Below are 15071 nucleotides of genomic sequence, written 5' to 3' on the forward strand. Positions count from 1 at the left end.
GGCTCACTGCAGCCTTGACCTCCTGGGCTCAAATGTTCTCCCACCTCAGCCTCCATAGTAGCTGGGATTACAGGCATCCACAACCATGCCTGGCTAATTTTTTGTATTTTTGTAGAGATGGGGCTTCGCCATGTTTCCCAGGCTGGTCTTGAACTCCTGGGGTCAAGCGATCCTCCTTCTCAGCCTCTCAAAGTGCTGGGATTACAGGCGTGAGCCACTGTGTCCTGACAGAGGATATTTTAAAATGTGATTATTATGAAGTGGAAGAGAATATTCAAAGTAAAGTGGACACTGTGAGTACCTGTAGGGTGGCAAGAGTGGAAGTGCAGGCACTCCAATGCTGTTAGAACCAGGAAATCTGAGAGAGGGGATGAGAGAAGGAGCGTAGGAGGAGGGAGGGTTGGGACACAGGTGGTGTAGACAGAGATAAAGTTGGATGATACCATGAAATGCCAATCTTCCTAAAACTTGGGTGACCACATTGTTTACTATCCAAATGTGACATGTTTTACAAGGTAGGGGCACCATTAATAATTATGCTGAAACAAAAGGTTCAACAGGGCCTATCTCAGGCAGTCGGGGACAGATGGGACCTATGTAAAACCCCGTCCTGTGATCTGCAGCACATCCCAGCTTTTCCTTCTCCGATTTCTGTTGTATTTAGACCAGTGATTTAGCTCTCAATAGTTTCCTAATTATGCTAACAATGCTATATTTTGTTTCCCAACTTGACTGTTGGCTTTTTGAGGGCAGTAGGCGTCACGTGTTTGCATTCCCTGTGGCACCTAGCATAGTGTGGGGCCTTGCTAGATACTGAGTTTCTGTCCAAGCGTCCGTGAATACGAACAATGACAGCAACCCAAACCCAAGGAAACACAAACACCAGTGAGGAAAACCGATGGTGTATAGATGCTATTATTTCAACTGTCATTTAGAGCCTGGCTTCAGGACTGATCATGGTATAGTCAGAGTCATACTGTTGTAGCTGAATTCTCACCCTACAGTGTAAGAAGGAGGATCACACCTCCAACAGTCTCCTCCAAGAGGCAATGTCACTCCGCAAAGTGTTCTGTGAAATGACATCATCATTACCTCTTCATCCAGACCCCCACAATGCCTCTCTCTGGAATATTCAGAAAGCAATCGTAGGGAGTCACATGTTCTTTCCAAAAATTTCTTTGAGGTTTCACTAACAGCCAGTGGAAATGTATTCCTTTGCTTAGTCTTAAGGCTGACAAACATGTGGCAACTGGTGTTAAAAGTTTCTAACTAGCTCCTTTGAAAGGTTGATACTTCCACTGTTCTTGGTGTGTCATGAATTGCATTTTTAAATACTGTGCTAATGAAAGAAATGTATATTGTTCTTAATGTCTCTTATAGTTCATCCTGAGTGTCAGACTGGATTATAGGATCTCATATATGCTGTCAATATATAAGAAGGAGTTTGGAGAGGACAGCGACAATGCGGAGACATCTGCCAATGGATCTCCAGATACTTTACTACCATCAGGTATCTCTTTGTGACAATATTTACTCTTTGTGACAATATTTACTCTTTGTATTTTGTTTTTCTGAGAACTTGAAAGTATGTATCATTTTAAAACATAATCATATTTTTTGTGTGTGTGCTTTTATTTTTTATTTTTTTACTGTACTTTAAATTCTGGGGTACATGTGCAGAACGTGCAGGTTTTTTACATAGATATACACATACCAACCTGTCATCTATACTAGGTGTTTATCCTAATGCTATCCCTCCCCTAGTCCCCTACCCTCCAATATGCCCCGGTGTGTGATGTTCCCCTCCCTGTGTCCATGTGTTCTTACTGTTCAGCTCCAACTTATGAGTGAGAACATGCGTTGTTTGGTTTTTTGTTCCTGTGTTAGTTTGCTAAGAATGATGGTTTCCAGCTTTGCCATATTTTTATGAGATAAAAGTGTAGATATAATCTCCCCTAATTACATCAAAGAGCTAGACAGATTATGAAATAACTCACCTAGAATGGTGGGGAGGGTGTTTGCTGTTGTTTGTTGCTAACTCCTATGAATGCCTTTTTCTGTGTAATTTTTAAGACTCTATAAGATAGACGTACTGTTTATTGTACCATTTTACAGAAGAGAAAACCAAGGTCAGAAAGGTTAAGTTACTTGCTAAAGGTCCTGAAAGTAGTGGAACAAGGATTCCCTTGGAGGTCTCTCCAGCTTCAGAGTCCAAATTTTTCAGCATCATGATATTTTGGTGAAAATCCAAGAGAAGTTTTTCTTCCTGGATCAAAGAGCAATGTGAAATGTAGTCATCAGAAGGATAGGTGTTTTGAAGAGAGGCCATTGCCTGATTCAATAATAAAGACGTGGCATTCCCTAAAGACCTGAATGTGGTTGTTGGTCTCATTTTGTGTGTGTGGATTTTTTTTTTTTAAATTTACTTTGTATGGTTATAAACTGGAACTATATTTCAATTTTCACATTTAAAAAGTGTAAAAATGAAGCTTCTTTGTCTCTGAGCGTTGGAGCATAACAACAAAAGAGCACAAATATGATTTAAAAAGTTTGTGACTATTGAAAGGACTTTAGAAAAACTCAGAAATATTAAATTACCATTTTTTTGGACAGGTCAGACCAAGTCATTGTAGGCTGAAGGTATGTCTTATTGAAGATTTAGACAGCTAATGGAATTCTTCTTCTGAGGATAAGATTTGTATACAGATGTGAAACTTCCTTCTAACTGCCACCACTGTGACATTAGGAACTCTTGTCAATCAGCCAGGAATGATTCAGTGGTTACAAGCATGTAGTTAAAATTGATAATAGACCATCTGTCCTGCTGTCTGAATCATTAGTCTCATCAAAAGGCAGCATGCCTCTGCAGAAGGACTTGAACTTGCCTAAGCAAGACTTCTTTTCTGGCATGTTTGCAATGGTGTTGTTTTTCTACTTCTCAGAAGTGTAGAACCCCAAAGGGCTATTTCCAGGAATGATATGGCAGAACCAGAAAGTCTTGCTGGCAGTTGCATTGACAGTAGCATAAAAATTATTGACTCCCAGAGGCCAGGCTTCTGGAAACATGAACTTTAAGTGTCAGTAAAGTACCAGAGGGAAAGTCTAGGGACACCCCAGAAAACTTTCTAATTTACCTGATCTCTTTCATTTTTTATATCAGTAAGGGATACCTTTCTGGGGAGAACTGTTTTTCCACTTTTATATCTTACTCTGTTTCTTTTCAAGCTTTGGAATGAGAAGTAAGTGGTGTATTTTATTCTTTGAACATGTTACCTTGACCAGGTATGGTGGCTCACGCCTATAAAACCAGCACTTTGGGAGGCTGAGATCGGGGGCAGATTGGTTGAGCCCAAGAGTTTGACATAAGCTTGGGCAACATGGTGAAACCTGGTCTCTAAAAAAAAAAAAAAAAATTAGCCAGTTGTGGAGGTGCGTGTCTGTGGTCCCAGCTACTCAGGAGGCTGAGGCAAGAGGATTGCTTGAGCCTGGAAGGTTGAGGCTGCAGTGAGTTGAAGTTGTACGACTGCACCCTAGCCTGGGCAACAGAGAGAGGCCCTGCTTCAATAACCAACAAACAAACCAAAAATCCTCGTGTTATCTTTGTAAAGGTATCTTCAAAATGTTAGTGGTATGGGACTGTAAGGAATCATGATTGGTTCACATAGAAAAAAAAAAAATGTCCTTTCCCACAAGAAAAAGGGATGGAATTTTAGTAGTAGTAAGCTTAGGTAAAAAGACCATGTTGTTTGGAAATAACCGCATAATAACAAGGCTCATTATATATATATTTTGATTATTTAAAGAATTATCCTCCCAATGTTATCACTCATTTAAATTATATGTAAGTATGTGCATATATGTATATATGATCTATATATATATACACACATACTTCTCTAGACAAGAGGCACCTTTGTAAATGGTGCTTTATGATCATTTAGACATATTTTGGACTATAGCAATACATGAGTTTAAAACATAGTTTATGTTAAAAAATTACATTGATGTTTTAGTGGAAGTATATTGTGATTTTTTTCAAACTGTTAATTGACTTAAATTTTTTAAAATTTTTGTGGATACGTAGTAGATGTATATAGTTGTGTGGGGTATGTGGACTATTTTGATATAGATATATAATATGTAATAATCATATCAGGATGAATGAGGTATCCATCACCTCAAACATTTGTCTTTTGTGTTATAAATAATTCAATTATAGTCTTTTGGTTATTAAAAATATACAACAAATTATTATTGACTATAGTCACTCTGTATACTAGATCTTATTCATTCTATCGAACTATATTTTTGTAACCATTAATCATCCCCACTCTGCCCACCCCGCTACCTTTCCCAACCTCTATTATTCTACTCTCTATCTTTGTGAGTTCAATTGTTTTAATTTTTTAGCTCCCAGAAATGAGTGAGAACATGAGAAGTTTGTCTTTCTGTGCCTGGCTAATTTCATTTAGCATAATGACCTTCAGTTCCACTCATGTTGTTGCAGATGACAGGATCTCATTCTTTTTTTTTTTTTAAATGGCTGAATAGTACTCCATTGTTTCTGCGTACCACACTTCTTTATCAATTTGTCTGTTGATGGACACTTAGGTTGATTCCAAATCTTAGCTGTTGTGAATAGGCCACAGTAAACACGGATATGCAGATATCTCTTCAATAAAACAAATTTCCTTTCTTTTGCATATACACCCAGCAGTGGAATTACTGGATCATATGGTGGCTGAATTTTTAGTTAGTTAGTTTTTGTTTTTTTTTTTTTGAGAAACCTCCAAACTCTTCTCCATAGCAGTTGTACCAATTTACATTCCCACCAACAATGTACGAAGGTTCCCTTGTCTCCATATTCTCACCAGCATTTATTATTGCCTGTCTGTTGGATAAAAGCCGTTTTAACTAGGGTGAGATGATATCTCATTGTAGTTTTGATTTGCATTTCTTTGATGATCTGTGATGTTTAGCACCTTTTTGTATACCTATTTGCCATTTGTATGCCTTCTTTTGAGAAATGTCTATTCAGATCTTTTGCTTATTTTAAAATCAGATTGGTAGTGTTAATAGATTTTTGGTAGAGTAAAGAGATTAAGACAAGTATTTTTATGTCAATTGATATTAATATGAATATAATGGCTCCTAACTAAAATAGGATAAAGAAGAGATTTTACCATTTATCTTTGCAGCTATTGTTCCTGATATAGACGAAATTGCAGCTCAGGCAGAAACTATGTTTGCGGGAAGGTATAGTAACATTTATATATCTTTATCTTACTTGTGAATAAGATTTTACTTAGAATTTTGTTGATACTTTAATATTGTTCACTTCTTATATCTATTTATTTTTAGACCCTCTATGTTGCTAACATAATTTCTGCCAGAAATGAAGCTGCTAATTTACTCTAGAGGAGAAAGCATAGCTTTTCTTTAGGTCAGTTAAAAAAAAGGACAAGAGAGATGAGATCAGTGTATTGAACTTTTCTCTGAATTCTTTGCTTTTCTTTCCTCAAATAATGACAGCCCAAGAATGCCCTTTAACTCCCCTGGTATAAATATCACTGCATCTCGTAAAACATTGCTTTCCTGAATCTTAGATATTTGAGACAAGGAAGTAATTATTTAATGCTATCATTAACTTTGTATGTGAGAAATAAAGCTATTTTCTGCCTATTGAAAATATCCATGATTAAATAAAACAAGACACCTTTGACATGACTAGCCTCCTTTGCCATCAGGAATCCTACCATTTATTGTTTTAATATTGTTTTTTTCTTTTTCAGAAATGAAATTAATAGCGATCGAAAAGAAAAAGTAAAATGTTTAAGCTATAAATTATTAAGCTTCTGGTGTTCATTTTATTACAGACTTGACATGAGAACCTAAAAACAGTCTATACAGTAGTCTTCCCTTATCTGTTGGGGATACATTCAAAGACTCCCAATGGATGCCTGAAACCACAGCTAGTACCAAACCCTATATACACTATGTTTTTTCCTGTATATACATACCTATGATAAAATTTAATATATAAATTAGGCATACTAAGAGATTAACAACATAACTAATAATAAGATAGAACAATTATATAATATGCCAGCATCACTGCTCTTGCACTATGGGGCCATTGTTTGCTAAAATAAGGGTTACTTGAACAAATTCTGTGACTATCTGACAGTCACCTGATGACTGAGATGACTGCTAAGTGACTAATGAGGGGGGAAACACGTATAGCATGGAGATGCTGGCAAAGGGATGATTCATGTCCCAAATGGGACAGAGCAGGACGGCACAAAATTTAAAGTTTGTGAATTATTTATTTCTGAAGTTTTTCATTTCATATTTTAGGACCGTGGTTGACCACGGGCAACTGAAACCACAGGAAGTAAAACCACAGATAAAGTTAGGGAGGGTAATGGGGACGACTACACTAAGCATTTTGTTGCAGTTTTTGTGGTTGTCATTGGAAAGACAACCAAGAATTAAGAATTAAGGGCACTCAAAAGGGATTTTTATCTCTACTGAACATTTAGTTTAGTTTAATTTTTACATTATAGTACCAATTTTTATTGTTGTATTTTCCTATTGAAGAATTTCATTATTCCCGAAGAGGGAACCAGTATATGATTTCACCTTGAAATAATAGATGGACCTTTTGTCCCAGTGGAAGCTCATCCAGAGTCCTAGTATGCCACACCTGTGGCTGCTCTAGTGATGGTTCAGGCACATGCACGCTGGCCTTCCCTGCTCCTCCCCACCTATCATGTAGTGCCCTCTAGGGCATCAGGGGTAATCAGTCATTGGTGGACATCCAGCCTAGCACACCTTCTCCCACAAATGCTTTTGGATTGACTCAGATGCCCATCTTTTGTCTATGCCGAGGTGACCAACTCATCCCAGTTTGCCTAGGAACCCCAAAGTCTTGGATAAACCAGGATATTTGGTCATCCTGCTTTCATGGACAGACACCAGCATTTCTTTGTGATTGTTTTGTCATTAGTTACATGAGGAAAACAAAGTAAAAATGTTTTCCTTTTCACTTCCTCATTTCAAAAAACAAATGATGTACCTTTGAGAATATGTATACAATTCTAACGCTAAAGATAGATGTTATATAAATGTGAGTCACTTTAGAATTATTTTTGGTTTATAGAAAGGAAAAAAACCCAGTTCAACTTGATGATGAAGGAGGCAGGACATTTTTACGGGTTCTCATTCATCTGATCATGCACGACTACCCGCCTTTGCTGTCTGGAGCCCTGCAGCTATTGTTCAAGCACTTCAGCCAGAGGGCGGAGGTTTTACAGGCATTTAAACAGGTAAGATTTAAGAGCTCTCAGTGCATCTACAGCAGAGGCTCTGAAAGTGATGTTCATAGTATCCAACCTGACTTCGTGGCTGCAGGGGTAATAACATGTATGGCTGTTCCTGGGGACACTTTGTATTTTTAAACATTGATACAGCCTTGTCTATGCCAGGACACAATCAATTTAGAAGGTGCTCCCCACAAGTGATTTTTAGTTAATATCTTTAAAACAAATGAAAGGCACCAAGATTTAGGAAGGCACTAGAAGATAATAACACGTTAGGAATTTTGTTACCACTGCTATTATTTTGACCTTAAATTTTACTAATGAATTTGGGCAGGAGAACCAATAGATCTGAAATAATTATTTTGTGATGGAAAACTGCATAAATCCAAAAGAAAGGAACTGTTATGGATCTAATCTTTTTCTTTGTGGTCTTTGAACGTGACATCAGTCTTGAGATTATTAATTAGTAATAATTAAGTGCTTACATATGCTTCACTAATATAATAGGGTATTGATCATTTAGGCAGTTTTATAGGAATATGTTAAAATAATATGAAATAATTAAAAGAGTAGTTGTATATTAATAAATGCATATATGTATATGTCATAATACATGTAAATTATAAGAAAATAAAAACTTGTATGATGAAGTTTAGATTTTATCTATTGATATTTTCTCCCACTTATTTTTATGTTTCTGACTCTTTTCAATCAGATAGTCAGTCTCAGAAAAATTAACTTCAGCAGTGAAATTAAAGCGAGGGTATCTTTTAATCTTAAATCACTTTGAAAAGTTTCGCTAGGGCTCACTTAAAAAATTATAATATATGATAATATTGGTTAAGAGTTCACACTTACTTCCAGGTAGGTTTTCATGGTCAATATACATATAAAATATTCGAAAATGTTCTGGAAATAATGAACTTCAACTAAGAGATTGAAATTCTTCTGTTTTAGGTGCAATTACTGGTGTCTAATCAAGACGTAGATAACTACAAGCAAATCAAAGCAGATCTAGACCAGCTTCGACTGACAGTAGAAAAGTCTGAGCTATGGGTTGAGAAGAGCAGCAGCTATGAGAATGGAGAAATTGGGGAAAGTCAAGTGAAAGGTGGTGAAGAGCCAATTGAGGTTTGTTTCAAGATCTATTTTGAAATACTCCAAATGATATCTTTTAAGTCAGTTATGTAATCACATGCTCTACAATGAAAATTGTTCATAAAGAAAAATTCTGTTCTGAGCAACAGAGCACAAAATTTTCATTTACTAAGTTGTCAGTTAACTCCATAAACTACCACTTTGGTTAGTGCTTGTCAATTTCTACCACTTCTTACCTCATCTGTCTTGTGTTTCACTCTTTGTCATTTCTACTGTAAATTCTGTAATCCAGCAATCAGGAAAATTGGAAGGAGCGGAAGGAGAACAAAAGGAGTAGACCCTAAACTGAGGTCTGTGGAGAGAGATGAATTTTTATGGTTCCTTTCGCTGTGGCTGCTTTTTGCCAAGCAGCAAATCAGTGCTATCGTTATGCATATCCTTATATAAAAATATCTAAATGGAAGCCCAATATGCTTTATTTTCAGTATGAAAATAACAAAAATCTAAAGAGCGACTATTGTCTTCTGTTATATTGGCTTTTGTAGTGTGTTAATTAGTTTTCACATTTCACTAAGTACATATGACCATTTAAAAAAATGTTAAATACTGCTTTAGTAGTCATGTTTAGATAAAGCAAGCTAGTACCAACATCATAATTGTTAATATGAAAAGTTTTGTAAATGCCTGTCTGGTGTTTTATATAGTTGTTTTTTAACCTGTAGGCATATAAACCATTTTGATGGGTTTACCTGCTTTTGCTTTTGTGTTTGTTAGATTACCCAAAATATTGTGAAGTGAAAAGTGAAAACAGAGCAAGAGATAATTAGAGTAATCAAAATGCTTTGGAAGCTTGTGACAAGATACTGGCACATGGACTTCAATGCATACTTATATTTACTGGGATTTCCTTTGCAGCCCTCACAGCCACAATTAGATGCCCTTTATTTCCCTTCTGGCTTTTAAGCTCCACATGAGTTTATCTCATTGGCAAAAGTTAAATTTAATTTAGAACTTCAGCTGCGGGGGAATTTGAGAAACCAAATCTGTGACACAGGGGAACCCTCTGGGGTAGGAATGAATGCTAAGTGTCAGGTAATAATATGCCTCATAGAAAGGACAATGCGTAGGTTATTAGCATGGGTTTTGGAATCAGACACTCCAGAATTTGCCACTTGGTATATGCGTGACTTTGAACAAGTTATTTTTATTTTCTAACTTTTATTTTTATTGACTATCAAATGGACATCATAATGGTACTTAGCTCTTAGAATTGCTGTAAAGATTAAATGAGGAAACCCTATGCACATGGTGTGTCATTTAATATGGCTCCAGTGGGAAAATATAAACAACATAAAAATATGTATAATAAGATGACATATTACTTACCAACAAGTCAAGAAGTAAGTCTCCAGCTTTAATTCCTTGCCTCAGTGTTGGCATCATGGATCAATGGGCTTAGTTCTGAGGCCAGTCATTCTCCTGACGGCATCATGGCAGTAGCATCCTAGATATCACATCTGTGCACGACAACATCAAGAAGGAATATCTATTTCTGGGTCTCCTGTTTAAGAGCGAGGAAACCTTTCCTAGACATCCCTCACCTTATTTCATGTCTCTTTGGCCAGAACAGGGCCAGATGTTAAAACTACACCAGTGGAGTACAGGATTAGTTTAGATTACATAAAAGATGTCCCTCAAGGTAGGATATGCCACCCTGAGTTACATGGGAGAAGGATACATGGCCAAACAAAATTGGATTTTTCTAGCAGGGAAGAATAAGAAAGACTGTTGGTTAGCAACCAAAAGTGTTTTTCAGTCAGTGTTTGTTGTAATTATTATTTGTTTTTATGTGTAACACACTGTGTTGTTTACTATGATGGATATGGAATTATGAAATTTCAGAGTTATAAGATACTTGTAGGGATAATCACCTTCAATTCCCTATGTGATATATGTATTCTCTTATCTCTAAATATCTCACCTGAGTGAGATTATTTCTTCAAACAAAGCAAACTTCTGTGATGCGAAATTCAATACCACCCAAGGTAGCATATTCTGTTGGTATTAAGGTATAGCTTAAGAAATAGAGTATTGCCAGTAAGAAGTTAATGTGGTCCCTCCCTGTATAACAGAGGAAACCACTATGATGAATTTATTTCAGCAACTTCCTTGCTTAGTAGTTTTACCATGTGTCTGTATTTCTAAAACATAAGAAATGTATGAGAAATATTTATTTAGCCTATTTTGTACATGTTTTCATTGTTCATCCTTGTTGATGTATAACTGCAACTCATTCATTTTCTCTAATATATATTATTGCATTTATGCCTATGTTTATCCAGTTAGCTGTTGATGGGCATTTGGGCTCTTCCTGGTTTTGGTGTTTTAAAAGAAAATTTGCTACTAAGACCAGTGCTGCTGTGAAAAATGTTGTATGTCACGTGGTGCACATATTCGGGAGATTCTCTGGGCTGTCTCCATAGGAGTAACACATGCAGTATGTTCCCCTCTACCAGACAATGCCAGGTGTTTTCCCTCCACTTGTGTATGAGAGTTCTCATAGCTCCCCATCCTTATGATGGGTGTTTTTCTCACTTTCCCACTTTTGAAGATTGAGTACACTTGATATATTATCTCTGTTGTGATTTTCATTTTGCTGAATTACTTATGAGGATGAGATTTTTCTTTTTTATGTTTATTTGCCATTTTACTTCTTCTTCCAGTTTGGATAAAGCTAAATTCTGTACAGGCAGGTAGTTCAGTCCTACCAATTCGTGTGTACCTACTAATAAGGTTAAACATATTTGTTCACTTCAAGTCAGGTTAATGTTATAAGTTCAAACTTGAAGATGATCTTTTATTTCTTTTTTTCTTGCTTTATTGTGTTTATAGAATTTTCTAGGACAAGGTTAAATAGAAGTGGTAATAATGGGCATCCTTGTCTTGTTTCTGATTTTAAAGGGAATGGTTCTAATATTTCACTATTAAATAAAATATTTACTGTATGTTCATTTATAGATATCCTTTATTGAGGAGCACGTTCTCTTCCTAGTTTACTTTTTAAAACCACAAATGGTTATTGACTTTAATTAAATGTAATTTATGCGTCTATTAAGATTATATATTTTTTAATTTAATCTGTTCATCTTAATGACATAAATCTTAGAGCTTCTACTATATTCTAGGTTTAAAATATCTAGGTGATTTTTTTTTACATTGCTAGATTCTGTTTGCTAGTACTTTGTGTAGAATTTTACATCTGTGCTGCCAGTGAAATTAGCCTGTAATTTTCTTTCTTTATTCCTTCCTTTCTTCCTTCTTTTCTTCTTTTTTTTTTTTTCTATTCCTATCAAGTGGTGGTATTGAGCTTAGACTAGTCCCATAAAACAAGCTATAGAATATTCCCTTTTCTTTGTGTAAGATTAGAACGATCTGTTCATAAATGTTTGGTAAAACCTGTCTGCAAAACTGTCTGAGCCTGATATTTACATTGTGGGAAGATTTTGACTACTAATTCAATTTTTTAATGGTTATAAATTCATTCAAATTTTCCATTTTGAGTTAATTTGTTTTGTATTTTTCTAGCCACATATTGAAATTTTCAAATTTATTGGCATAAATGTGTTCATATTCTTTTGCTATCTTTTAAATTTCTGCTGTATTCATAACTTTGTACTCCCTTTTCATTCTTCATATGTTTTGCTATGGCTTTCTTCTTTTCCCTAGCCCTACTAGCTCAATCTTGCCAGAGTTTTATGTACAGTTTACCCTTGAACAGTATTTGGGGAATGGGTATGGGTGCCAACCTCCTGTACAGTTGCAAATTTCTTTAATAATTTCTGACTCCCTCAAAACTTAATTACTGATTGCCTGTTGTTTACTGGAACTCTTACTGATAACATAAACAGTCAGTTAACATACATTTTCTTTGTTGTGTGAATTACATAGTGTAAAATAAGCTAGAGAAAAGAAAATGTTAAGAAAATCATAAGGAAGAGAAGATGTATTTACTATGTATTAAGTGGAAATGGATCATCATAAGTGTCTTCATCCTCATCATCTTCATGTTGAATAGGCTCAGGAGGAGGAGGAAGAGGAAGGGTTAGTCTTGCTGTCTCAAGGGCAGCAGAGGTAAAAGAAAATATGTATATAAGTTCAAATTCATATCGTTCAAGGTCACCTGTATTTTATTCATCTTTTAAACATAGTCTGTTTTTGGGTTTGTTGAGATTCTGGATTTGTTTGCTATTTTATTATACTTACCCTACTATACTCCATCTTTTTATGTTGACAGACTTTTTGATTTTAAAAAAGTTGGTGGTATCATTTCTTCCTAAGGAGCTGCATTCCCTGAGTTTTGACAAATGATACTTTTATTATTTTTCAATATTAGATATTAAAAATGTTTCCATTGTGAGTACTTTGGCTTAGAATTACTTGGAAGTGAGTTTTTAAATTTCTACATGCATAGGTTAAATTTACCTTTTTTGTTAATTGAATTCTTAATTAACTCGTGACAAGATAATTTAGTTATTATGGTATCATTTCTCCAAAATTCAGTGAGACTTGCTTTTTGGCCTATTATACATCTAGGTTTTGTAAGTGTCCAACGTGGCTTGAGAAGAATGTGAATGGGTGTAGGATTCTTTATATATGACTGGTGAATCAAGCTTATTAATTGTGCTTAAATAATATATTTAATAATATTTTAATTTTCTTAACATATCAATAAGTGAGAGAGATTTATTGACATTTCCCACTACAATGGTAGATTTATCAATTTCCCCTTGCATTTCTGTTAAGTTTTACTTCATGCAGTTTGAGACTATGTCATTAGAAGCCAGTACATTTGAAATTATTATATTTTTACTGCAGGACAAAAAGGTTTATCAACTGTGAGTTATTTCCCCCCCTCTTGTGATTATTTTATTCCATGTCTTCTGGCTTCCATTGCTGCTGTTGAGAAGTTTGCTCACCGTTAAATAGTGGTGCTTTAACTTTGAAACTCAAATTAAGTGCATGTTGAACTTTATTAGTTAATATATTACTATATAGTTCATATCAGTTCATTTCATTTTTATATTTTCCCTACCTATGACTTTGTATGGTATATTAGATAATTTCTTTAGACTCATCTGAGTCTCTCTTCAGGTCTGTCTTATTTGAAGTCTTCTCTACCAATTGACTTTTAAACTTCAGCCACTATATTTTTTCATACCTGAAATTTCATTTTTTTCAAACATGAAATTTGAGTTTTTTTCAAATCTGTTTGGTCGTTTTTGATCATGTTTTGTTGTTTTCTAATTTTTGTGATTTCCTATGGCTGTTTAATAGTCTGTACATAACAAGTTTGAGATCTGATGTACTTGAGATTTCCTTATGATTCTCACTTATGTTGTGTATCATTATGTTTTGATCAACTTTGATTATGAGCTCATATCTTTTTTCAAATTGACTTCATTTTTACAGAAGTTTTAGGTTTAGAAAAAAATTGCACCGAAAGCACAGGTCCCATCTAGTCCCTCTTCTCTCTCTTTTTCTCCTATTGTTGACATCTAGCATAAGTGTGGCATATTTGTTATGATTGATGAGCCAATATTGACACAGTATTTTTTAACGAAAGTCGATAATTTATTAAGGTTCACTCCTTGTGTTGTTTAGTTATGGATTCTGACAAATGCGTAATGTCATGTATCCACCATTGTAGTGTCAAACAGGACAGTTTCATTGTCCTAAAAATTCTCTATGCTTCACCTATTTGTCTCTCTCTCCGAATCCCTGAGTCCCTGGCAACCACTGATTTTTTTTGGGATAATCTCTATAGTTTTGCCTTTTCCAGAATAGCATATAATTTGAATTATACAATATATAGCTTTTCAAGACTGGTATCTTTTACTTAGCAGTATGTGTTTAAATTCTTCCATGTCCTTTTATAGCTTAATAGCTCATTTTTTTTGTTATTGCTGAATAATAGTCCCTTGTATGGATGTGCCACAGTTTATAAATTCACCTATTGAAGGACATCTTGGTTGTTTCCAATTTTGACAATTATGAATAAAGCTGCTATGAACATTTGGGTGCAGGTTTTGAGCTCGTATCTTTTGACCTTTGTCCTGGGGTTGACATAGGGGATTTCTTCCTTAGAGTGTTTGTGATTGCATTTGCCTGTTGGCAGGGGGCGCTGCTAGCCTGAGACCACGTTACTCCCTTCCTATATACCTGTCTTAAGGCAGGAGTTTTGGGGTTTGCTCCCCAAATTAGACACTTGCTCAGAGTTTACTTAGTCTTTGGATTGCAGATCTAGTATTGTCATTTGCTTTCAGGGAGACTTTCCTTGTGCCCTTGTTGCTTGGAGCTCTCTGATCTGGTTTCAGGTTACATTTTTTTCCCTTAGAAGATGGAGGCTGGGGTCTCTGGGAGTTGTCCTTTGTTTTCTGTGGGCCCAGAAATGTAATTAAAATAGGTTTATATCTAAGATCTGGTTGTTTTGTAAAAGGAGGGTTCTTTGCAGTTTTAAGTTGGCTATTCTTGCTGAAGTCTTTGGGATGTATTTGCGTCAGGTGTTTGGTGATATTTTTATTGTTGTGAATTCACATTCTTTGGAACTTTGTATGTGGAATTCCTTTGAGGTCTGTAGTTAAGGCCTCATTT

The 15071-nt window shown here is 35.4% G+C and overlaps 1 protein-coding gene across 6 annotated transcripts in view; it reads left to right on the forward strand.

Annotated features, from left to right (window-relative positions):
* The window catches only part of ITPR2 (inositol 1,4,5-trisphosphate receptor type 2), a 492164-nt gene that overhangs the window by 203635 nt on the left and 273458 nt on the right, over positions 1 to 15071 (forward strand). For all 6 annotated transcript variants that reach the window (XM_032284102.1, XM_032284097.1, XM_032284122.1 and 3 more), the window contains 4 exons: positions 1381 to 1510; positions 5199 to 5256; positions 7163 to 7328; positions 8280 to 8453. In XM_032284102.1, the coding sequence (XP_032139993.1) occupies positions 1381 to 1510; positions 5199 to 5256; positions 7163 to 7328; positions 8280 to 8453 (528 nt within the window). The remainder of the gene's footprint in view (positions 1 to 1380; positions 1511 to 5198; positions 5257 to 7162; positions 7329 to 8279; positions 8454 to 15071) is intronic.

The sequence above is a fragment of the Sapajus apella genome, unplaced genomic scaffold, assembly GCF_009761245.1.
Source record: "Sapajus apella isolate SASKATOON/1434 unplaced genomic scaffold, GSC_monkey_1.0 scaffold2, whole genome shotgun sequence".
Taxonomy (NCBI): domain Eukaryota; kingdom Metazoa; phylum Chordata; class Mammalia; order Primates; family Cebidae; genus Sapajus; species Sapajus apella.